At 43.6% G+C, this 14,926-nt stretch overlaps 2 protein-coding genes across 2 annotated transcripts; both read right to left on the reverse strand.

Annotated features, from left to right (window-relative positions):
• Positions 1-2,676: 2,676 nt before the first annotated feature.
• On the reverse strand, positions 2,677-3,105 carry LOC104436436 (protein BIG GRAIN 1-like C). Its single transcript, XM_010049206.3, has one exon. The coding sequence runs from the start codon at positions 3,103-3,105 to the stop codon at positions 2,677-2,679; it is 429 nt and encodes a 142-aa protein (XP_010047508.2).
• Positions 3,106-6,926: 3,821 nt separating this feature from the next.
• LOC104436437 (protein Brevis radix-like 4) lies at positions 6,927-13,491 on the reverse strand. Its single transcript, XM_010049207.3, has 7 exons — positions 13,037-13,491; positions 12,835-12,932; positions 12,505-12,673; positions 11,970-12,364; positions 9,015-9,150; positions 8,044-8,444; positions 6,927-7,292 (listed from the first exon to the last, which is right to left on the reverse strand). The coding sequence occupies exons 3-7, from the start codon at positions 12,628-12,630 to the stop codon at positions 7,214-7,216; spliced, it is 1,137 nt and encodes a 378-aa protein (XP_010047509.2). The 5' UTR covers positions 12,631-12,673; positions 12,835-12,932; positions 13,037-13,491; the 3' UTR covers positions 6,927-7,213.
• Positions 13,492-14,926: the final 1,435 nt, after the last annotated feature.

The raw sequence follows: 14,926 nt of genomic DNA on the forward strand, positions 1-14,926 counted from the left end.
ACTCGGTTTGTATATATATAAGTGTGTTGTAGTGTTGGTTTTCAAAATATGGCCCTACTTTTCTATCTCATTGAATTGTTGTCTGGGATTATTTATCTGCTTTTGCATGTGCATTAAAATGAATGGGTCGGCGATGCGTCCTGGGATATCACTATTTAATCGACCAAGCCGGGATGGGCATGCGCTTGGGGGATCGAGGCGTGACAAATTCTCTCTAAAGACATTCGCTCATAAAAGGAAAATCTCAATAATTCATATACTCCAAATTCACTGTCTTACATTAAAGAATTCGTCTTATTAAATAGAGGGATAATTACATAGGAATAGACTAACCATTAAACACAAGAAACTATCTAATTAATTAAAGATATAGGAATTAGAAAAGCACAATAATGACCTAGGAACTAGACAATGCATTAAAACATCTAGAAACTTGAACTTTGACTCTTTGAAAATTACAACACACTTAAGACTCCCTAATGACACTTGATTAGATGCAAAGTAATTAAAATAGACTCTAAATTCGTTCGTCTCCTTGGGCAGTCTAATGGACATCTTTGAAGATCACCAAACAACAAAGGAAATTGTCCAGAACAGCGTTCGATTGTTAGATAGTCTATGAGTAGTTTTGGATTGACAATAAACTTGCGTATCGATGTCTTGATACCCGATCAACAACTATGAAATAGGCAACTTGTCCATTGAAGCAACAACTTTTCTGCATAATCGACATCTTCTACTTGAATCAATCGATGAAGCTCAATTTTCCCACATCAATCTCCCTAGGTTATTGAAGATTTGTCCTCAATTTTGTCATTGCTTCATTTCTAGGACGGCCTCTCCACCGAACTAGATAATACATTAGCTTCATACGAACAAATTTATTCAAACCATGCTGAAAAGTTGAAAATATGTCAAATATATTTTGACAATTGATTAGCACTTTGAGAGAGAATGCTTTGAGGCATATAAAATGTAGATGACCAATATCTCTCCTTCTTTACTTTGTTCTATGATCTGGTCTTGCTCATTTTGATTTGGACTCTCATGGTATGAATCTTATTTGAGTCTCTTGAAGTTCCAAGTCAATCTTCTCAATTTCCTCAATGGTGATAACCTTCCGTTTAGGACAATCCACTTGTAGATGCCCATATTCGTAACACTTGAAGAACTTGCTATCTTCTTCACCATCCATTTCTTTTGGGAGCTCTTTAACAATCTCCCAGGGTTTTTCGATTTCTTTCTCTTGTTTTGAAAAATTCTCGACTTGGTTCGAAGAAATACATTTGAAGAAATACATACCTTTAGTTGAAGACTTGTAAAATCTCTTGCCACCCTTTAGTCATTTCTCTATGAGGTTGATGTCTCTCTCCATTTGTCGAAGTTTGAAGCATAGTAAACCCTCTTGTGGTTATTGCGCCTCCTTAAATCTCTTACTTCTACATCTGTTAGGCTTCTTTCTCATGCTATAGGAGATTCAATGTTTGGTCTACGTTGATGATGGCCAGACATTTCTTTCTTTCTATTATATTTTTGAATGTAAATATGAGAAAAGATGCAAGATACGTAATGGGAAGAAATCACTCAAAATGAGCTCAATCGTCGCTTTGATACCAACTTGATGCGGTTTGCGGGATGGACGAGTGTTGTTTGAGTGATTATTGAAGATGAGTGAGTATATGGGGGATGAATGTTGATGGGTAATTGCAAAATCAATGATAGAAGACTATCGGAACCAAGGTGTACAGGACGTGCTGCCAACTGAGGATCAAGATGGAGATAAACAAAGCTCACGACCAATGCCTATAGAAATCACTAGCCAATGATACAAGACTTTGGGATTGAAGAAGCTGACCACCAAGGCCTATAGAAAAACCACCAGCCAAGAATACAATGCTTTTTTTTTGGCTCACCACCTAGAAAAATCCACCTTCCAAGGATATAAAAACCAAGAATAATTTACTCTCAAAAGATATTCTCCTAGAGGAAAATGTCAAGTATTCATTTACTCAAAATTCATCTTCTTATATTTTAGAATTAGCCTCATTATAAAAGGGATTATTACCTAGGATATAGACTAAACATTGAAGACATGGAAACTTCCTAACATTAATGTCATGGAAACTAGAAAACATAATAAAGACCTAGAAACTAGAAAATGCATTACAACATCTAGAGACATGAGCTTTGACTCTTTGCAACCTACAACACGCTTAAGACTTACTAATGACACTTGGCTAGACGCAAAGTAATTCAAATAGATTCTAAATTCATTCATCTCCTTGGGTAGTCCAATAGTCTTCTTCATAGATCACCAAACAACATAGGGAAATTGTCTAGAACAACCTTCAATTTTTAGATAGTCTTTTAGTAGTCTCGGATTGACAAAAAAAATTGAGTATCAATGTTGGTAGCCAATTGGCAACCCATGAAATCGACAACTTGTGCACCTAATCGACAACTCTCTTGCATAAATGACATCTTCATCTTGAATCAATTCAAAAATGCTTCTACATCAATGTCAAAGGCTTCAATGTTCTTTGGCAAGTTGAATCTCCCATGATGTAGCAAAAATCACAATATATATATTGCTAGGGATCAACAGATTAAATCCCTAATTTTAGGCGTCAATAGCTGGTCCCTAAGCAAAAACCATGTCTATCTAGTGTTAGTAAATCAAGCTCCCGTTGAAATCATCCATCTCTTATCTCCCCGGTGGGAGGAGGACTCCGTCTCGGAGGACGAGAACGTCGAGAACGTGGCCGCGGAGCTGGAGTCGGAGGAGTTCCGGGAGCTCTGCTTCTCCATCCACTCCTCGATCATCATGGCCCGCCGGAGGTTCGAGAGCTCCTTGTGCGAATAAGAGGAGGAGGAAGACGAGGAGCCATGCCTGGTCTTGTGGGCGCCCTGTTTCTTGATCAGGGGCGGCTCCGGGAACAGGGGAGAGGCTCGGTCCTGGCCGTTGGACTCGTCGATGGAGCGGTAGATGGACTCGAGGAGGGAGGAGGAGAAAGACGGGGTCTTTCTCCTCTGCGGGACGGTGGGCTGGCCGCCGGCGGCGGCGGCGGCGGAGGCTTCTCTGAGCGGTCTCTCTCGCTTGTTCATGGCGTCACATGCAGCGAAGATGCAGGAACAGAGGAGGAGGACGAGAAAATGGGTTTAAATAAAGAGACAAGAGGAAGCGAAGCAGGGAGGAGAAGGAAAGAAACAGAGGAGGTGGACAGCGGACAGCGGGGCGTTGTCTGTCGAGAGAAGGTCAAAAGCTGCAAGCGACACACCGGAGTGGAGTGAAATCGCGGGCAGATCACGTGGAACAGAGCGAGCGGGGAAGAAGAAGAAGAGACAGAGTGTGGAGAAATTCGGAATAAAAATCCCTTCTTTAATGTCAGACACTTACATCCTCTGTTCTGCTCTCTCTCTCTCTCTCTTCCTCTTTCTCTCTCTTCCTCTCTGGGTTTTCTTTATATTTTGATTGAAAGGTGAGGGAGAGGAACTGGAAGGTGGAGAGGTTGCACGAGGCAAAAGGGGGAAAAAGCAGATCTCGGCCTTTTGGATTCGGGAGAAAGCAGGGAGGAGGGAGGGGTGAGGATTAAGCTTTTGCGCACTGTTGGAGGAATTGCGACCCGTGGGGGCCGCCCTCGGATTAATTAATCCGACCCGTCGAATGTAATTCCCTTGCGATCCTTAGCCAGTGACGTGGATGGCTAAATCTCCCCGTTCCGTCGAGAGTTTTGTCCGGTTTAGGGAATTTTTGGTCCCGGGGTCGACCTATGGTGTGACGCCTCGAAGAGGGATGGGGAGGGGGGCGTCGAGAGGTCGGAGTAGGTAGACAGCGTGCTTGTCGCTCGGTCGGGTCGGTCGGTCGGTCGGCATGACTCACATTTATCACGAGGGATTTGGCGAATGAGTTTGAGTTTAAATTTGCTATTTACTCCTAGAGGGGCATAAAAAGCCAGAATGCTTGGCTAATCTGGTTTCTTTTATGGTTTCGGACTTGTACCTTCAAAGGTTTAAGTACTCCAATTTATACACAGCATGTCAATAGTGAAATGACTGGTCCTCATAGCCAAAAGGCTAAAGAGCTAAAATCATGACTTTCCCTGTAGAGATGAATCCTAATGTGTGAGTCTTGTCATATTTGCTGGAATTCCATATCGCCGCGCCAAGCGACTCAAAGATATTTGTCGATAACAACGATCCATAAAAAATATTGTGATTTTCAAAGTATTAAATTGACAACAAATAACCCATTTTTCTTACAAAATGAAATCACTCTCGATTGACTTGATGTATAGATGTTTCATGAGTATCGCCACTCAGTCCACCCAATCATTGTCGGAGTACCAAAGATAATGTATTCAATTCCCTTCCATCTCGAAAAAATATTGTGAATTGATAATCCAAACTTTCGTAATTGGGAGAAGCATGTAAAACTTATCTTTAAAAAAATTGTAATGGTAGTCAACATACTGGATATACACATATATGGGAAATTTTGTATAGACTCACTATACATTGATTGTGATATAAATCAACTGCAATGCAAACACTGTCTTAGTTCCCAAAACACGAACGTTGGATCTAGCATAATGAGACAAAGCAATGGTTGCTTTTATATACTGGAGGGTTTTGTTAGGGCTTGGGTTCACAGATGTAATGCAATCATGACTATTGGATCCATGTGAGATTCACACCGTTGACAGCTGCGACGGATGTTTATGGATTGTTAAGATTGGTTGCACAATCATAAAGAAAATGGAGAGCAAAAGCGAGACATAAAATTAAAGAAGCAAGATTTTATCCTAGTTCACCCTTGACTAAGACTAAATTTAGCTAAAGATTCCATTATAATTTGCACCTTTTAATTACAAGAGAATATAATTTATATTCACAATCATAGGCTCAAATCCAAATTATTAATAAAATATGGATTAAAACTATAAAAAGTTATCTCACATCATAGAGGCTCTGCCCCACGATCTTATCAGGCGGTCCCGCACCCCCGCCTACTCACTGAGGAGCGGGACCCCATCCCGTCATATCGATGGGGAGTTTGAATCACATCCAACGTGTATCATGGATATCCCCATTGGAGAGGATAGAGGAAAAGCTTTGTGTTGGCACGTGTGCACGATAGGCTGGCAGTTTGCTTCCCCCTTGGGGGGACCGTTATAATTGGACCAGGAAGCGAGCGACCATTAGAGAAAACGTTGAACGCTTCCTTTCGAAGCCTGACAGAATCCCAGTGAAGAACAGCAGGACTAGCGTTAGGGCAAGAAAACATCGGCCAGCACATCGAATGAAATCCCAGGTCGGGGTTGCTATCGAGAGACCCAACACCTTGCGAGCAGGATCAGAACTTGTCCCCGTTCCGTACGTGCTTTCCTCGTGCCAAAACAGTAGGCTTTTGAGTAATTAAGCGATGTTCTCCTGGACAAGCTTTCCTAATAGAGGGAATTCAAAAAAAAATTCATGTGGGTTGTGTGGTTTAGATCCTGCCTTGAAGGGGGTTACATCTCGTACCTGCATTTTGCGAACTGCAGTTATGTTGGCGGTTCTCTTGATTACTCAACTGGGTAAAAAAGACTGAACGCTCGACTGGACTTGTGAGCTGCTATAAGTCACGTACCTTCATGCTCACGATGCTCGCTCGACTCGCAACTCGAGCTCTACTCGAACTCGGAAGGGTTGGGGTCAAATGATAGGGCAAGGTCGAGCTGAGCTTGAATAGTTTGGATGCGGCTTTGTTCCGTTGCACTCGAAGTATCGCCTATTTACCGGTTTTCATCGTTACACTGAGCATCGAAATGGAAATGATTTTTCTTGTTTCTCTTGGAGCGACGAAAACAATTTGCTATGGTTGCTAACCCATGAATTAAATGCGCGCTCACACGTTCATGGCCCTGCTCAACGCGATCAGTTTAGGTTAACATTCGCTTGTCAGTCAAGGTTGCACATTGCACTGCGATCCTCTTCGAGTATATGTAGACTGTCGTTTGTGTTCAATACCGTGTTAACTCGTTCCGGCTATCCCACAATGACTAAGGACGTGATTACCTCAACAATTTAAAGGTGGTTGAACCTGCACTGGCCATCCAGCAATGGCTAAGGCGTGCCGAGCGCCATGCAAGGTCTCAGATGCATCTCGACCTCATGTAATGCGTGGAGAAGAGTGCATACAGGGGATCCAAATTTTTCCAAACAGTTGGACGAGGAATGTTCAAGCCATCAGAAACAAATTCTGGGAGGATTGACTACTTGAAAATTCTGGGCCTGGATACAAATGTTCATTCTATTGGGCTCATACTGATGCTGCAGCAGCATCGGATGTGGCAGGCTCAAAGGATGGGCTAGGAGCGGGAAGTTTCAGAAGAGATGAAATGAATAGACTTTCGAGAAGTGAGGCGTAATGCTTCGCCATCTCGTGTCCCATTACATGCGTGGCTGTGACTGTGTATTACGGAGATCTATCTGCTCTTGAAGGTTTGAAGAATGTGGGACTGATTGGTCTCCAACCTAAGAAGCAAATCCCACTAGTTCCTCCTGGAGAGGAGTCTCGCCGATGATCAAACCTCTCCCGGGTTATTTGGGCAATTCTATACGTCAAGAGTTTAGCAGTGTCTGAAAAGAACACGGCAGAGCAGGAATGAATGCTTAGAGTTCGTCTTGCATGTCCTTTCCTATGTTACCAATATCCAGAATCAACTCATCTTAGAACTAACGCAGCATGTACAAGCTAAAGCTACCTTCTTTTGCAAGTTCATGGTTTCCTCCTATGATCTTTCTGACAGGATTAAGACGGAGATAGAAGATGAAAACTTTTGGGCAAGTTAAAAATGGAAGGAGTCCTACTTTTTGTGATATATTAATGTGCTGACTTGAAACTTTGGATATTGATGATATCCCCAAAATAAATAGAAACGACCTACCCAAAACTGAAAGATATTATAAACAAAATTGTTGTTCATGACCCGCATCCCGTGCTAATATCTCTGGAGCATCACAAGGAGTGAGCTCCGAAAGAAGCGGTAGCTTACAAAAGATTTTGGTAGCTCCATATGCCTATAGGTGCCTGTACAACACCCTTTAAGATATACATTTGAATAGGTTTCAGATGCAACATTGTAGAATAAGTGAAAAGAAGAAAAAAAAACCGGCAAAAAGTAACAATTGGTGACCTCAGGAACTGCGACCATCGCCTTCGTGCTTTCAATTACAAGTACTGTTCGTGGATCCTTGCTCTATTTTCTTCCCACCATACTCGAGCGTGCATCTCCCCGAATCTTTCTCGACTGCAGCATAAATCACAATGTTAGAAAATCAACGTTAATATTATTGTCACTTTGACAGCAGCAAGTTCTAGCCCAACTGGGGTTAGCCTAATGGCCACGGCCCACCCCTGCATTGTTTGTCGAACAACCATTTTGATAGCTGGAAAACACGGCATTCTGGTTACAATGCAGCTGCTTATCCTCATCATGCAGTAAGAGTTACTCCAGGAAAAAGTTTCAGTTAGCTTTTTGCATCGGTAATTATCTGGTTCTACGGAACCATTAATTATCTGTTGTTGCTAGTACACACAATCCATACTTTGGACGAAGTTATTCCAAGGAAAGAGAAGTACAGCAAAAACATGCATATTTGAATAATAGCATCTAAACATGAATAGCTCATCTTCATCAGTATTTTGTAGTCTCAGGGTGTTGAAAGGACAAGTTCATTATTTACAAATGAATGGGTGATATGATGCTTTCTAATAGAAATAGATATCCTCTATAGACATCAATAACATTGCTCCAAGATGTGTAACTCAAAGCTACACAATTATGCTATGTTGAGTTATTTTACTCTCAGTAGGAATGGGAGAATTGGAATGGGAGAAAAAAGGACAATTAATAGATCAGCTATAAAATGAACTCATTCCTAGAGAACCATTTTAAGATGTGTGTATCAACGGCAAAGTACGATTGCAAATGCTGTGTGGGTTTCAGATTAATACACTATCAGTCGAGGAGATAATTAGAGAGTTCAAAAGAAGCTCACCTGAATCTGACTCGTCTGAGCTCTTTTTTGCCACTTGGCAATGCTCTAATAGTTATATAAACTCCTGGTTCATCTTGTTCGACCCATTCAGGTTCAAGATCGCTAGCATTGCTGATGGACAGCTCTCCTGAGCGATCTGCATCCCTTGAAGAACTACTTCTCATTGAGGCATCGATTGATGAAGTTTCTGTCTTGGTTCCACTGATGCTGGAGAGTTTCGGGGTAGATGCGACACCAGTAGAGTCACGATAAGGGCGTGGCAGTCCAGGGTGGTAATCAAGTGAATCTGAGGAGGAGTACCCCATCACCACCCCCGGTGGACGATACAAGTTTCGTGGTAGACGTTCCTTTGTAAGAGGTGGAGTTACAGGGCTGTCTTGCACAGATTCTATTTTGAAGCTCTGTCATTAAGTAGATAAATAAGCATGGATTGTTCATTGAACAGTAAATGACCACGAGCATGTGAGGTGTAAAAAGCTGTACAGATCGAGCGCGCTTGAGAAAAGAATGATTAAATCGCATATACATGAAATCTTGTGTGCAAATCGAGGGTTTAAAAGTCGACTACCAATGCACAGTGTCGCGTTGCAAAACCAATCTTTTGTGAAAAAAAAAATAATAAAAAGAGATGGCCAAGAGGTCTGTAGACGATGTTGACAAAAACAATCCTCATATATCATTTCCGCCTGCTATTTTCTCAGAAAAGTCCAAAACCAAATTTAGTATTTGGCCCCGCTAGAATTCAAAAACTTTATATATGCAGGTAAAGTTTAGCTCTACTAAAAATAATCCGCAAGAAAACATCATCACCCCTCATTTTATAACACAAACTCGACGCATTTGATTACATGAAATGGCCCATCATATGCCATGATCCACGCATGAGTTGCACTCCCCTAACAGCCCATGGAGTACCGAAAGCAGCAGGGTCCCCGATTTCATTTTAGGGAGTATAAAGTTCATGATTTTACCTCATCTTCAGACCTTGGTGGGGTTGGAAGTGGAAAGGCTTGGCGGTTAAGCCTCTGGACATTGTAGAGTTCCATGACCCTGTCATAATTCTCGGACCACCATCTCTGAGCTTGATATTTGTTGAACATGTCTCGGCTAACCGAGTAAAATAAAAATACAATCAATAATTCAGTCTGAACGTGAGAGCTGACATTCATATCAACAACAAAAAGGAAAACTAAATATAAAGAGACATAAAATGCCAGTTTCCTTTTAAAAACAGCGTCAATGTGTCCTGGATAGAATGAAGCTCATGCAGAGAATAATTGGCATTTCAGCCTCCAACTAATTATTGCTTGAACCGCAAATGCTGAAGGCTCTGCCCAGAGGGAAAACATGCTCTCATGAGCCGCTCAGTTCGCTCTGCTAGTTTTCTGACAGTTACAAAGTTGCAACTTTTACCCCCGACTCAATTGTCATATCGGGTACAATTGCTTCCCTCACAAATAAAGAGTTCTGTCATAGTGTATTATGTCTTGCGGAAACGACCTGCTCCTTTGCCGGTTGGATTCACAAGTCAACAATATGATATTCATCTTGATACGCCTCACCAGTTGCCACAGTCATACGATTTTCGTGGTAATTATAAATTATAATCCTAGTTCATCTCCCCGATTTGCAGTCGACTTGAGTCAGCCTTCAACCATCCAAAAGCGAGTCCAAGAGACTGTAGAAAACGCATAACATGCTCTATAGAAAGCACCCTTCCCGTAAAAAAAGAAAACACCAATTGGGCCTATGTATCGCAAAAGGATCTGGACCCAGAGAAATTCGCCCGTTTCCTATAGTTCGCGGCCGTGGATTACATGTTCCATGACGGGAAGTACTTACTGCGTCGTACACATACTCGATGATGGAGGACTGACTGGTCACCAAGAAACTAGATCGCGACAGGAAGGGTTAGATCAATCAATGCCGGTGGGGGCCCTCGGGGGGCCTCAGACAGGGCCGGGCACGCCTGTTGCATGGGAGCTTCAAAGCGAATCATTAAAGTCAAAGCCGGGCTATCAAGTAACTTCCCCAGGTTAAAAAACTTTTGAGGTCGGCCCCGTTGGGCTCCACCATCCGAACCGCTTTTTTGACAAAGGAGAAGCAGGGAATGAGAATCCAAGTGCCTTTGAGGCTAAGGAATGAGAGACAGGTGGGGCCCCAGGTCATCGCCACTACGAACTTACATAATTTTGACGAGGGATTAACACTATTATAATCTTTACCAAAAAAAAAAAAAAACACTATTATAATCACCAATCCAAAGGCGCAATAAGTCGAAGATGCGGGACCGAGATAGAGCCATGGTCCCCCCGGGCGAACCGGAGAAAACGACGGATCTAAAGACCGAGGGTGGGGCCCGGGATAGAGGATTAGACATCTGACGTTGCCTATTGTTGGTCGCCTAACATAGGCACATCATAGAGGACTGGCAGCAAAGTTGGCATCATGGGAGATGGGGGTCAATTCCTATTCCATTACAGAACGCGATGGATAAAAAAAGCGGGTCGGAACGAGACAAAGGCCGCGGAGAATCAGGCGTGGAGTGGACATTCCCCCGCCACCACCACCACCCCCTTTCGAAAGGAGGAAGAGGGGGGAGGAGCCTTCTCCGACACGAGGACAGGCGCTCAGTGTGAATAAAAAAAATAAAAAAGAGCATCCGGGGAGAAAACACAATCAAGGACCCTCTGTCCCTACCGCCACTAGCGACCACCATCATAGATCCCTCTGTCTCTCTCTCTGTCCTTCTCTCTTTTTGGACTTTCATTCTTCTCGACCACTTTCTCGGGTCGAGGCGTGAAAGTCACTGTTCGGGTGGGGCCACCGTGTCTGGGTTGCTCTCGCTCGCCTGATAAAGACGGTTCTTTTTCAGTCGGCTTTATCTTCGTCCTACTTCTGCCCCCCCTATCCATGGATATTTCTTTCCGCGGATCAATCAAAGAGAGAGCCTAAATGACAATTATGTCGACATTCGACCTGTTAATTCGAGATCAGAGAATCCCGAGTTTCACCCTCGCAATTTTGGATTTTGAAGGAAAGATCTCTCCGCGTGCTGTCGTGAACAGAAGCTGACGGAACTTCAGCCAAGGGCTAGAAAACAAAATGACTTCTTTTTTTCCTCTAGATATTTTTCTCTGAATTTTCACGCTTTTAGAAGTTTTTTCGATTTGTTGTTCCGTATGGTGGGACACACGCAATAGATTTCTTGTCTTGCTAGGTTTATGGGGGGGCAAAATGTACACTCAGGAATTCTCCCATGTAATTAGGCTCTAATATCGCCGTGTTACTTAAAACTATTTTGAGGATTATAGGAGTTCTTTCATTGGTTGTTTCTTCTTATCGATCACTTCATTTATTTGAAAGAAGTACTCAATATTCAAGAGGAATTCCCTTGAATATGCTGTAAATTTACAGATTTGGTAGCATTGAATTCTATTTCCCTGGACCACATCCATCACCGCGACAACAACATAAACCGACTTATGGCGGGGAAGCATTTTTCAAATGGGCTTGCCTAACAAATGCGGAAGTTAGAACGAGAGCAAGGAGAAAAGCAAGAACAGCTTCCGACACCGCAAATCTATATTAATCTTCACGACCTACTTTGATGGAGAAAATCCCCCACCAAACGAAATTAGATTAAAAAAAATGAAAATAGATCCCCACCAAACGAAATTAGATTAAAAAAATGAAAATAGATTATTCTTCCCTTGTCCCATTGTCATAAAGATAGCACAGTCAGAAAACTCATCGTTTTTTTTTTATTTAAATTTTTTAAATTTTTTGCCATCGAAGTCGTCTCGACATATTTATCACTACTGCATCAACATAATTATTTTTCCCCCTCTTTTGCTATGATTGGTCAAGATAATAATTAACTATACTTGCCGGAAAATAATTAGAGATAATTACGGGGGGCGCACCTGAACCGTATCCGCTTGAGATCGTTCCCGCCACGGGGAAGCGACACGAACGTGATCAGGACGCCGGGCTCGACCTGCGCCACCCACTCCTTGGGCTCGCTCTCCTCCACGAACACCACCGGGTCGCGGCGGCCGCTCGCCGACTTCGGGGTGGCCTCGCCGCTGGATATCCCCTTCAGCCTCGCCTCCAGCTCCGCCTTCCCCCACGGCTTGGGCGTGTTGGAGCTCGAGCTCCCCTGCCGCCGGTACGACCACCGGAACCGGTCCGAGTCGGCGTCCGACTCGCTCGAGTTCCGGAGCCGGCTCTGGCCCCCGGCCGCCGCCGCCGCCGTCCCCGTCGTGCAGGGGCTGCAGTGCCTGTACGCCCCGGAGGCCTTGAGCGCCATGTCCTTAAGCTGCCGGGAAAGAAAAAGGAAAAGGAGAAGGCAGAAACAGAGCATGATCGAACAACATTAGATGGCGTGAGCAACTGCTACGGCTCAAACTCGGACGAAAACGAACCATAAGAAAACGATCATTCGGCCGGAAACTTCACCTGAGAAGTGAGAGACTTGATGGATTGGTTCTTAGCGCCGGCGGCGGAGGCGGAATCTGCGGCGTTCTCAGGCTGACTCAGCGAGTCGTCGCCGGGCTGCTTCGAGCGAGCTATGCACGTCAGCATCTTCCCTTTCCCCTTCCTTCAGCTGAAGCCGCGAGATATCTCTCTGCAACCGACGAAAAAACCAAAAGACAAAAAAAAAAAAAAAAAAAAAAAAAGCGTTCAAACACGTGCCGCATTGCGCTACGAAATCGCGAGAAATCACTGTTCATATCCGCGTCAGACGCGGAGCGGAGCGAGAGAAAGAAAAAAGAAGAAGAAAGGAACCTCGAAACAGTGGGCTCGCTGACGACTGGGGAGTAGTCCCGTGGGATCGTAATTGCGAGGGATGGAATCGAGGCCGATCGAATCGATTCCAACAAAACCTAATCCGCCATAACCTCGCATCAGATGAGCGCACACAGCAATCGATCCTCGAGAAGATCTATAGAGAGAGAAAAAGATAGAGAGAGAGAGAGAGAGAGAATACGGCGAGAATCTGAGGATGCCGAATTCCTGGGGACGCGCCGGTCGGGCTTCAGCTTTAACGCTTTTTCTTAAATGCGACGCTCCGTCACACGACCGGAGATTCCCTCGCGCTCTCGCAGCAGCCAACCGCCGCCGCCGCCGTCGTCATCGACCGGAGGCGGCGGGAGGAGTCGTCGGAAAAGGAGCTGCGAACGGGGCCGAAGAGCGAGCTTGAGCTTTTTAGCTTCGCGGAGGGAGCGATTTCACGCGGCCGCGGCGTCCGTCTTCATCTGTCTCCTTCCTTCCTTCCTTCCTTCTCCTTCCTTTCTTCTTCTTCTTCTTCTTCTTCTTCTTCTTCTTCTTCTTGGCTTCGTCGTCGTCGTCGTCGTCGTGGTGATGAGGGGGAGGGGAGGAGTGGGAAACACACTCGGTCTGTTGATGGCTAGTCGGTCATCATTGTGTGTGCGGTGCTGATTCTGCTTTTCTGTCCGTTTACTTTTTCGTCCCCTTTGAATATATAAAAAAATTATAAAAAAAGAAAAAAGAAAAAACAATTAGGTACTGATCCCGAGCCATTTCAACTAGGCGGATTCCGCGGTAATTATCAGATGCTTTAAATTAGGCCCAGATTTATGTTAACTTTATGAGGTTAATGGGATTGATTTAATGAGCGAGCCTGCATTGAAATAAAAAAAAGCTTGGGCTATTTTCACCCATTTATTAACTCTCGACGCTTTCAGTTTACATTAAATTGATTATATTAATCCTTGCGAGCTTCGTTCTAGATTTAAGATTATTTTTTACTTTTCTTTTTCTTGAAAATGATTTGTTTGAAAGTGACGTGAGTACATTTTTCTGTAAAAGAAGAAATAAAGGTAAGTTATAATGCTAAATAAAGAATGGGAATCATTAGGAATAATGTAGTTAATTCAATATGATAGAGGATGTCAGGAGTAACTAATAAGGATGGAAAATGTATTGAATAATTTTAAATCAAGAATGGAATCTGTAAAAGTTAATATAGTCAATTCGATGTGAAAGAAAGGGTGTAGAAGATAATAAAGAGATGAGAATAGAGTGAATCTTAAAAAATTGCCAATCGATTTATTTTTCAGCGGAAGTCTTTTGTCTCGAGGGGCTGTACGGTCAAAAGGGTGTTTTCGCGGTTCTCGGCTTTGATGGAGAGGGCGGAGTAGTGGTGGGAAGCGATGAGGCAGATTGAGCATGAGCGATTTGCTTTTCTCCAAATCTTTCTCTTTCCTTTTTTCGGTTTCCCTTTTGATGATTGCTAAAGGGGATCGCGGGTTTTGAAAAAGGCTTGGAAGTTGGATCGGCTCAGTACTACGTCGTTTTTAGCTTTTTAGCTTTTGACAATATGAGGCCCATAAAGGATGGGGGAAGCCTTTGGTGGATTGGGGGGTGGTACAAATCGCCGGTAGCCCAAGTTCTTTTGTTGAGGCTGAGATGTGGGAATTACACTCTTCTTGAGTTTCATTGTGTTTGTCGATGCTAGACTAGGCAATGTGCGAGCTACGCGCACGCCGGATCTCCGGGAATAGAAGCCGGACCGGCTTTAGGAGGGGATCTATGAATTTAACACTAGGGAATTGCAGCAACGAGCCCCGCTTCATACTCATAGCGGGCGCTGGTTGGTGTTCGCCTACCGAATAACGAGTCGAAATGTGACATTAGCATAGCGGAGGAATGGGGTTAATATACATCTGACTTGGGACCCAGAGATTCCGGGTTCATATCACCTTATTCATATCCCTAGGCGCATCAGCCACCATCATAAGGATTTTCTATACTTATCCCAGTCGAGCTATTATAGAATCAATTTTTCGATAAGACATACGTAAAAGGCGATCACCAACGTCGTGCCCACAATTGCTTTTAAAGAGGACTTTTCTAA

This window comes from Eucalyptus grandis, chromosome 3 (genome assembly GCF_016545825.1).
Source record: "Eucalyptus grandis isolate ANBG69807.140 chromosome 3, ASM1654582v1, whole genome shotgun sequence".
Taxonomy (NCBI): Eukaryota; Viridiplantae; Streptophyta; class Magnoliopsida; order Myrtales; family Myrtaceae; genus Eucalyptus; species Eucalyptus grandis.

Coding starts and splice junctions, on each gene's coding strand:
- LOC104436436 (XM_010049206.3), bottom strand. CDS start 3,105: ATGAACAAGCGAGAGAGACCGCTCAGAGAAGCCTCCGCCGCCGCCGCC.
- LOC104436437 (XM_010049207.3), bottom strand. CDS start 12,630: ATGCTGACGTGCATAGCTCGCTCGAAGCAGCCCGGCGACGACTCGCTG. Junction 9,151..11,969: donor CTCAAGCGGATACGGTTCAG/GTGCGCCCCCCG, acceptor TTACTCGGTTAG/CCGAGACATGTTCAACAAAT. Junction 7,293..8,043: donor CTCAGACGAGTCAGATTCAG/GTGAGCTTCTTT, acceptor TTTATGCTGCAG/TCGAGAAAGATTCGGGGAGA.